At 45.6% G+C, this 9,992-nt stretch overlaps 2 protein-coding genes across 18 annotated transcripts in view; one reads left to right on the top strand and one right to left on the bottom strand.

The window, feature by feature from the left end:
- Nucleotides 1-9,992, bottom strand: part of RFTN1 (raftlin, lipid raft linker 1) — a 202,387-nt gene that overhangs the window by 32,830 nt on the left and 159,565 nt on the right. For all 5 annotated transcript variants that reach the window (XM_002814026.6, XM_009239287.4, XM_063722567.1 and 2 more), the window contains one exon: nt 9,575-9,690. In XM_002814026.6, coding sequence (XP_002814072.5) covers nt 9,575-9,690 — 116 coding nt within the window. The remainder of the gene's footprint in view (nt 1-9,574; nt 9,691-9,992) is intronic.
- Nucleotides 1-9,992, top strand: part of OXNAD1 (oxidoreductase NAD binding domain containing 1) — a 105,616-nt gene that overhangs the window by 83,883 nt on the left and 11,741 nt on the right. For 10 of the 13 annotated variants that reach the window (XR_008523221.2, XR_010139104.1, XR_008523218.2 and 7 more), the window contains one exon: nt 562-1,679. The exons of 1 other annotated variant lie outside the window; for it this stretch is intronic. The gene's annotated coding sequence lies outside the window, so the exon portion shown is untranslated. 13 annotated transcript variants of the gene reach the window in all.

Here is a 9,992-nt window from a genome sequence, read left to right as displayed (position 1 = left end):
TTCCCGAGGCTCCTTGATGTGTGGGGCCTCTGCAAATGCCCTTTTGCATCCTTGTTCCTGGGCATCAGAGTAGTCACTCTCTCTGAGCCTATGGAGTTTCCCAGTTCCCTGAAAGTTCTGTTATGGAACCCCTAATCACCATCTCAAATGGTTCTCATTTTTATGTACTCTTTCATGGATTAAGTCCAGCCCACCTGCCCCATCGGGGAGCAGGAGGACTGGTTTTGTTCCAGTAGCCCATCATCTCTGTGTCCTGCCACTGCCACAATCCACACACGTTTTAGAACCCCCGAGCAAGTGGCTGCTGCCAAGAAGGAGGCAGAGGGAAAATTCTGGCTAAAAGAGGTAAAAGAGGGACAGGCAGCCATCCCAGGCTCCACTATCCGAGGACAGGGTCAAAGCTTCAGATCAGAAGTCAGGACTCAATATTATCAGATCATGGCCTTTTGGGGTCACTATTTCTAAATGTAATCTCTTCCCCATCATTATGGGAAGGGAAATGACTTATCTGGGCAACACAAACTGTACAAACTAAGCTTTTCTCTGTGATGTTCCTAACAGCAGAAGAGTACTAGAGGCCCTCTCCAGAGACAAGAAGAAAAAGAATTTCAGAGGCTCAGAGGAAAGTTCAATATGGCCCCATGGCAAGAAATACAGGCACGCTGGCTCCAGGTGGACTTGTCACCCTAAGATAAAAGTTGGAGGCAACTAAGGAAAACCACTGTGGCTGTGGAGATGGATGAGTGTGAATTTATAAGGACAGAAGGGGGTACCTAAGCCTCCAGGGATGGTGACAAAAGTGAGGCAAACCCAAAAGAGGAGGAATGTTGAGCCTGGAATGAGCTAAGGTGTGCAGGTGGCGTGAGGTATACACACATGCACCTCAGCCTAGAACGAGATGAGATATGCAAACTACGTATGTGCATGTGTGCACATGTATACACATACGCCATTTAAAATCATGCTCAAAGCAAGAAGTTGCACAAGAAAATAGTATGTTCAAGACAATAAAAATGGGATTATTCAACCCCTATTTTACTTGCTTTTCTACAAGGAGACAAATTTGGCTAAAGTCTAAGAGACTTTGTGAAGTTTTCTCCCCATTAATGGCATCGCAGCATTTGTATCTGATTGATCAGGATTCTCCTGAGAAAGAGAATCAGTAGGCTATCTTGTATCTAGAAAGATTCATTTTGAGGAACTGGCTTACATGACTGTGGAGGATGTAAAATCCAAAGTTTGCAGGGTAGCCCAGCAGGTTAGAAATTCCAGCAGGAGTTGATGTTGCAGTTTTGAGTCTGCAGGCTGAATTCCTTCCTCTTCTGGTATCTCAATCTTTTTTCTTAAGGCCTTCAACTGATTGAAGTCCACTCACATTATGAAGGGTAATGTGTTTTACTCTTCTACTGAGTTGAATGTTAATCACATCTAAAAATACTTTCATAGCAACATCTAGATTGGTGTTTGATCAAGTAACTGAGTACTATAGCCCAGCAAAGTTGACATAAAATTAACCATCACAAGATAATTCTGCAACTTAGTTTTCTCGTTGAACATTTCCTGTAATTCCTTCCATGTCAGCTTATACAGAATGACCTCATCTATAATAATATATTATCCTTGTTTAACCATTCCCCTACTGATGGAAATAAACATTGTTACCTTTTTTGATATTACAAGTAATGCTGAGATAATATCCTTGTCTATGCCTTCTTGTGAACACATGCATTTGTTTCTTTAGAAGAGATGGACATGAAGTATGAAATTGCTGAGTCATGGATGAGAGTGGGCATTTCAAATTGTTAACAGATGTTAGCAGTTTGCCCTCTGAAGCAAACTTGAAAATTTTAAATGAGCTCAAGCTGAGATGAATCACATTTTTTTTTTAAAGGAAAAAGCACTCATCCATCCATACTATTCTGTAAACAGGTGTGTAACTGTCAAGGTGAGTGGCACACAAGAATTTGATAAAAGTCAAAGTACTGAAGGCGCTGCTAAAGTAGATCTGAGGCTATTCTGACTTCCTCGTCACTCACCTGTGCTATGATTTGCTTTGCGGTGGGAAAGGATGGAGATGCAGCCTGGGAGGGGTTTGGGTGTTGATTCCTGGGCCTTTCATGGGAGTGATTATTCACAGGAAAATCATCCCTATCACAGGAAAAAGGCAGAGAACTGCTGTCTTTGGCACTAAAGACTATGATCTCAGAACCAAAATAATTATCTTGGAGAAACTGTGGCAATAAAAGAAAAAAGCCAGATGGTTTAAAAAGAACAAATATTGGCTCCCTTGTGAATTCTAGAAACCATAGAAATTGATGTTACTCCCCTGGCAAATCCTAGAGTGGATTCTTAAAGAGATGGTTGGGAGCCTTTGAAAGCAAAAGCTTGAGCCTGAGAAACCTGCAGAACTTCATGAAGAACAAGTGAGACCTAATGTGTTGTTACACAGGATTCACAGGATTATGAGACAGGGTTACAGGCCAGAGTAGGTTTCAGTTACAGAAAAGCATCTCATTGAGCCTTTCATGTAAATGCAATAGAGGAATGGAAGGTGGAACAACAGGGCCACCTGAATCCACGGCAGAGTGGTTTGGGTTAGTGTCAGGTACTGGTGGAGAGATTCCTGCAGCATGCCAAGGACTGTGTCCTTGATCCAGTCTGTCTGCCATTGAGACCGGTCAGGAGCCTCCATACATATGAAGCCTTCTGGGAAGCCAAGGCTGGAAGATCCCCAGAATGAAGGATGATATAACCATGATCAGAAATGTCTTGACAGCCTGGGGAAATGGGCAGAAGTGAACAGTATGAGATAAAATGGGGGTTAACTCAACAAAAGATTGAATACGCAGGCAGAGAGTGGAGAAGAGCTGACTCCAGAGCCTCATGACAAAGTCTGCGGGGTTGCAGAGGCTGTAATGATACCCTAAGCCATTCTACCTGAAGCTGTACTCGCGGAAGTCCAAGCCCACCCTGAAAGAAGTCAAGTCCTCGCAGGTAGCAGCTGCTTTCTAGGATGCTCATGCCCTTCTGACCTCACCAACTGAGCACGTCAGGGGTAAGCTGTATGTAAGTTAGACGCATTATCCTAATTACATGTCTTAATTTAAATGATTTAAAAGCATATAAACTGTAAGTGCAAAAACAAGTTGTTTCTCAAAAAACTAAGTTGAATTCCTTGAATAGACTCAGCAAAGAACAATCACTAAAAAATAACAACCAGCTGAATTAGGTGTGTGTTGGGTGAGGGGACTAGAAAGACTAGAAAAAAAATCATGAAAACATAGAAGGATTCTGCAGTCAGATTCCATTGATACTTTAAAGAAACTGACACTGGACATTGTAGCCAGCACACTTTGGGTGTGGTTTATATGAGAAAGATGAGGCAGAACTCTACTTCAGCAGACACTCAACTCAAAAAGACTGGCAAATGGACATGTATTTACATACTTTACATTCAAATAAAATGTGTAAGATAGGAATCTGATTTTCTTTGGGTCTCTTTAATTGACTTTTTCAATTAACCCACCAGCCACCATACCAATTGCATCAGCTGTAAGTGCTTTTTCTACTCTCTTATGTTCCATTCTGGCACCAAATTTCACGATAAGCACTGATATTCTAGAACATATTCCAGGGAGAGGGATAAACATGGAAAAGGCTCTATGGCTCAGGTAGCACCTGGTGGTGTCTATAAGCTCTGATGAGCTCTCAGGCTCAAAGATACACAGATTCAGAGGGAAGAAGGTCTCTGTCTCGGTATCTTGCTCTTTACCTATGCATCTATGTAGTTTTTTCCTTTCCTTTCCAAGAATTACCCTTTCTGCTCACACACTAGACTGTAAACTCAAAGAAAGTAAACAAAATACCTGTTATAAATGCCCTATGGATAGACATTTATCTTACAACTGCCTTTAATTTTAGGCTGTAGGTTTCCAACTGAGCAAAATGCAGTTATTTGCATTTGACTCTACAGGTTCCCTAGCCCAACCTCCTCTGTGCATTTAGCATAAAACGAAGGCAATGGGGGGAGGATCTGTCTCACTGATGATACCAGGCGACTGACACAGAAAGCAGTATGTAGTGAGGGCTTACTATGTGCCAGGTCCTACATTCACAACTTTTTAATATATTTTCTCTTTTAATTCTCATCAATTTTGAGAGGTTGTTACCAGTATCCCTATTTATACAACTGAAAATAGAAAAACAAAGCAGGGGTGGTTTACTTTTCACAAGTCCATCACTCAGCTTGGAATCAGAGAGGCAGGATGCACACTCAAGCCAGACTCTGGAATCTCCGCTCTCTTGCCAACATGCTGCACTGTCCGCACACTACATTTTCGTGTGTGCATGCACGTGAAGAGAGAGGGAAGCCAGCAAGACAAGGTGGAATTGGAATGGCACATCTACACAGAGCTGAGGAATCAGCACAGGAGGAGTAAAGAGGCAGGAAAGGGACAGACCAGTCCCCACTGTGAGACATGAGAAAGAGCTGGTCAGGGACGTTTTGTGGTCAGAGCCCTAGAGAGTATAGGCCTGCCTGGGAGGACAGTGGTTACCAGAAAAGCAGAGTTAACCAGAAGCCAAAAGGGACCTGGCTCAGGCCTTAAAAAGGAAAAATCTTTCCCAGAGGCCAAAAGGGTGAGGAAAAGAAGTAGCTGTGTCTCCAGGGTAGAAGACGTGAGAGCTGGAAAAATACCCCCAGCCTTAGACGGGGGCAGGCAGGAGAGGGGCTGTCTGCGGGCCCAAGTCAGGGTCTGATGGAGCCTCTTCAAAGAGCTGAGCTGCGGGTGAACCTGTCCCGGACTGGACATTGCTGGGTTGTGCTGGTTACAGAGCTGTCTACACTTAGTTCCCCCCTAAGACAGGGATTCTCAAGGTGGGGTTCCCACACCAGCAGCAGCAGCTCACTTGAAAATGTTTTAGAAATGAAAATTCTTGGGCCCCATCTCAGAGCCACCGTTAAAGACTAAATGTTTTCTATCCTCCCACAATGCGTATGTTGAGGCGCCAAGCCCTAGTTTGGCTGTATTTGGAGATGGGGCCTCTACAGAAGTAATTAAGGGTAAATGAAGTCATACGCATGGGACGCTGATCCAACAGGATTAGTGTCCTTATAAGAAGAGACAGCAGAGTAGCCCCCTCCCACCTGTGCGTGCTCAGAGGCGAGGGCATGTACGGATACAGTGAGAAGGAAGCCACCTGCAAGCCAGAAAGAGAGCCCTCACCAGAAACCAAACCCTCCCAGAACCTTGATCTTGGACTTTTCAGCCTCCAGAACTGAGAGGAAAGAAATTTCTGTTGTTTAATCCGTCTAGTCTGGTATTTTGTTACGGCAGCCCAAGCAGACTAAGACATCCATTGAATAGGAAATAGGGGTAGAGCCTGGATAGCTGTGTTTTAAAAAGCTCTCCAGGTGATTCTGATACAAGCTCAATTTTGAGAAACACTAGTCTACCTTGGGCTGAACCAAAAAGACTTCAACCCAATCAGCAAGCATTTACTGGAGTGCCTTGGAGAACAAAGATGAATATTCCCAGACCAAGAAACTCATAATGGAGGGAGGAAAGTGGACAAATAAATAACAATGATAGAGTACAACAGGAGCTGTGATAGGGTCATGTCTAGAGAGTTATGAGAACACAGAGGAGGGGTCTTTCACCCTGCAGGAGGTGACCTAAGAGCTGACTCCTGAAGGTTGTTTCCACCAGCTGCAAAGACGAAGAGAAACCCATAAACCAAGGAGTACAGTCTTCCCACAAGATCTCTCCTCCATCTGCTTTCATGAGATGTCAATCTCAGAGGCTGTGTTAGCCTGAGTGCGTGGAGCAGAAACTTGAGACAGCACTGGGCAGTAAGCCTGAAGGTACTGAGGATGCCCAAGTCACCTCCTTTGACACAGTTCTGTCCCCCAGGCATTGGCACTCCAGGCCTCTGATGGGAGCAGCAGCCTTGATGATCTCAGAAATGCCTTCAGGTCTTCCTTTCGTTGTCTTGGTGAATAGCATATGGCATCCTTCCACCAGCACCAGTCTCCCTATCAAACAGTAGCCTGGCCAACCTTGGTTTTCTCTTCTGAATACACTTTTTCATTCTTGACAACGAAGCCAGGCTGAGAATTTTCACAATCTTTAAGCTCTGCTTCCCTTTTGATTACAAACTCCATTTTCAGTTTGTTTCTCTCTTCCTGCATTTTACTATCAGCAGCTAAGAACAGCTACACTGCACCCTGAACACTGTGCTTAGAGATTTCTCCCACCAAATATCCTAGTTCGTCCCTCTTTGGTTCTGCCTTCCACAAAGCGCTAGGACACGAACACAATTTAGCCAAGTTCTTTGCCACTTTATAATAAGGATGGCCTTTCCTCCAGTTTCCAATACCTTGTTCCTCATTTCCATCTAAGACCTCATCAGAATGGCCTTTACTGTCCATATTTCTACGAACATTCTGATCATGACTACTTAGATAATTTCTGATAAGTCTGAGGCCCCTCTCTACAGCTCTCCTCTTCTTCTGAGCCCTCAACAGAATCACCCTAACACTCCATTCACAGAAATCTAGGCTCTTTCTAGCCTGTATGTCTCTACCCATTACCCTGTTCCAAAGTCATTTCTACACTTTCAAGTATTTGTTATAGCAACAACACCACTTCTTGGTACCAATTTCTGTCTCAGTTCATTCCTACTCCTATGACAATATACCACAGGCTGGGTAATTTATAAATAATAGAAACTTATTCCTCACATTTCTGGAGGCTGGCAAGTCCAAGATCAGGCATCTTGACACTGACCAACAGGTTCAATGTCTGGCAAAGGCCCATTCCTCATAGATGGTGCCATGTAGGTGTCCTTGCATGATGAAAGGTGGAAGGCCAAAAAGGGGAGGCAGTGGTCTGCAGCCTCTCTTCTAAGGGCATTCATCCTATGCATAAGGGTGGAGCCTTCGCAGCCTTATCACTCCCGGGGTCCCACCTTTCAAATCCATCACCTTGTGGGGTACAGTTCCAACATGGGAGTGGCATCTATACCCGCCCTGGTTCTTAAAATGAAGTGAGCCTCAATCTCCTGCAGGGCCTGCTAAAACGCAGACTGCCAGGCCCCACCCCCAGAGGGTTCAGCAGATCTGGAGTGGGGCCCAAGAATCTGCATTTCTAATAACTTCCCACATGATGCTGAGGCTACTGGTCCTGCAGTCACATTAATTTTTAAGAACCATTTTATAGATGATTTTGGATCACTGCCATCAAGTCATCTTTTTTGAGGAACCACAGAGCCCTCCCTTAAGAGCCATTTTAATATACAGACAGCAGGAATTTCACACACATCCCCATGGCCTGCCAATCACTCGGCACAGGCACATGTTTTGGGTGCAGCCATGCATCGCTACTGTTACAGCCAAATGTTACAGAGCAAACTGAATGCCGGCTGCTCAGTCCTTCAGATCCTCAACTCTTGGCATTTCATATTTCACCACCACCTGGAGCCTTCACTCCACCACACGTGATGGGCCATGTGACCTGCCCAGCTTACAAGTTGAGGAAGGACAGGGTCCTGAGAGGTGACAGGACCTGCCCACACTCGCTTGGCATCTTGGACTGAGCCTTACTTCCTCTGCATCCCATTTCTAGATAGGAACATGGACCCCTCTGCATCCCATTTCTGGATAGGAGCATGGACCCCTCTGCATCTCATTTCTAGATAGGAGCATGGACCCCTCTGCATCCCATTTCTAGATAGGAGCATGGACCCCTCTGCATCCCATGTCTAGATAGGAGCATGGACCCCTCTGCATCCCATGTCTAGATAGGAGCATGGACCCCTCTGCATCCCATGTCTAGATAGGAGCATGGACCCCTCTGCATCCCATTTCTAGATAGGAGCATGGACCCCTCTGCATCCCATTTCTAGATAGGAGCATGGACCCTGGAGAGGCCATGGGCACCAGGGTCACACAGGAGTAACTGGTGAAGCTGATCTCACACCAGGTTGTCACCTGGTTTCTGACTTCCCTCAGGACTTCTGGCCCCTACACTAACCAGCCCTGGATGCTGTGACTTTCCAACTCCTGCTTCTGACGACTCCAGTTCCTTTGGGTACTCCATTGCTATCACACTTGCAAGCAGTTATTTCTCATCCCTGTTCAGATGCAGGCATGCCCCCCAACAGCCTTGCTCCTCACTTCACGTGTGCTGGGAACCGCTGCAGCTTCAAAGCTGAGTAATAGTGTCCCGGGGGACATCCAACTCACCCGCCCCCCCATCCCATCTCCACTTCAATAACCAGGCAAGGGACTGCCTCAAGGCTGCAGTTCTGGCAGGCACAAGGGTGTGGCAAGCACCGGCTGTCTAGAGGGTCCCAGCGCCCCACACTCCTCACAAAGAGTTGTATCCACCTCTGTCTTCCCTCGGCCTGGAGAGCCCTGTTTGGCAGAGGCCCTCCCAGCAATGCCAATCCTGTGTTCTTCCAAGGCATTCAGAAATCAGTTCTCTATGTCCATGGCTGGGCACGGTGGCTCACGCTGTAATCCCAGCACTTCGAGAGGCCAAGGCAGGCAGATCACTTGAGGTCAGGAGTTTGAGACCAGCCTGGCCAACATGGTGAAACCCTGTCTTTACTAAAAATACAAAAATTAGCTGGGTGTGGTGGCGGGTGCCTGTAGTCCCAGCTACTCTGGAGGCTGAGGCAGGAGAATCGCTTGAACCCAGGAGGCAGAGGTTGCAGTGAGCCAAGATCACGCCACTGCACTCCAGCCTGGGCGACAGAACAAGATGCCATCTCAAAAAAACAAAACAAAACAAAACAAAAAAAGAATTCAGTTCTCTATGTCCAAATAGCATCTCCCTTTATATCCCAGACGCTGTGTGTACAAGAGACTAGGCTAAAAAGTCCATGTTTCCACAGTTAGAGAAATGCCCTTCAGGGTACACACTAGTGAATCTTGGAAGTAAATTAGCTCCTCCAAAGTCCCAGCAGAACATGGTTTGAGGAATTCCCCTTCCCACAGCAATTTGGTGGCCGCATGAGTCACCATTTCTCAAAGACATTCTTCAGTATTTAATGTGTAATCTTGGACCAGGGACCTAACCTCTCTGTGCCTCAGTTTCCTCATCTATATAACAGGGGCAATAACAGTATTTACTTAAAAGGCTTATTGCGCAGATTAAGTGAGCTCATGTGCATAACTCTAAGGATAGCTGGCAGAGGGAGCCACAGGGTCTGGCTCCAATAACGATGCTGCTCTGAGTATTACGGAGGCCACAAACTATGTGGCCTCATTTATATCACTTAGAGTTGTCAGTTACATGCAAATTAATGAAAGACAACTCTCCTTCCACCAAATGGCCAGGCACATGCAATGTGCTTTTCCTGCAGAAAGGGAAGAGCGGGGCCCACCCCTACCTGGGGGTGGGAAAAGAGGGGAATGAAAAGACTAAGGGGATCCTTCTAGGACCTACCAGGTCAACTCCCTCTCAGAAGAAAGCCACAGCTGAGCAACAGCCCCACGGTCAGATCGAGCAGGCAGATAAAACAATTGCTGTCTAAACAAAAGAAGCGGGGCTGCCAACCCCACACTTACTTCCAGGACTGTCCATTGTTCAACCACAATAGCATCATAGCCCTGTATGGTTTTGCTATCTTCTGTGGAAACAGCTTCAAAGATGAATACTCCATCTGTCAAGCCATGTAAGGAATCTGTGGAAAAAGAAATAGGCGGGGGTTGGGGGGGTTTGTAAACCGTCTGTGGCAGAAGTCTTCTAAGCAGCAAACATTTCCACTGCATTCATTAATAATCCCAATCAGAACATCTTTTCAGCATGTTAATTAAAGAAGGCACACACAGCCATAGAGTCTATCTAGCCCTATCAGAATGAATGAGGCTAATTTACCTCACAGTTTTGAATAATATCCTTGATTTTATGAGCCCAAATTTCATTGTTAGCAATCACCATTTGATTTCACACGTTTACCCTCCTTTTCATGCTCCAGCGTCAGGA

Source organism: Pongo abelii, chromosome 2 (genome assembly GCF_028885655.2).
Source record: "Pongo abelii isolate AG06213 chromosome 2, NHGRI_mPonAbe1-v2.0_pri, whole genome shotgun sequence".
Taxonomy (NCBI): Eukaryota; Metazoa; Chordata; class Mammalia; order Primates; family Hominidae; genus Pongo; species Pongo abelii.
Note: the sequence above shows the minus strand (reverse complement) of the source record. Positions and strands in the feature narration are given on the sequence as shown.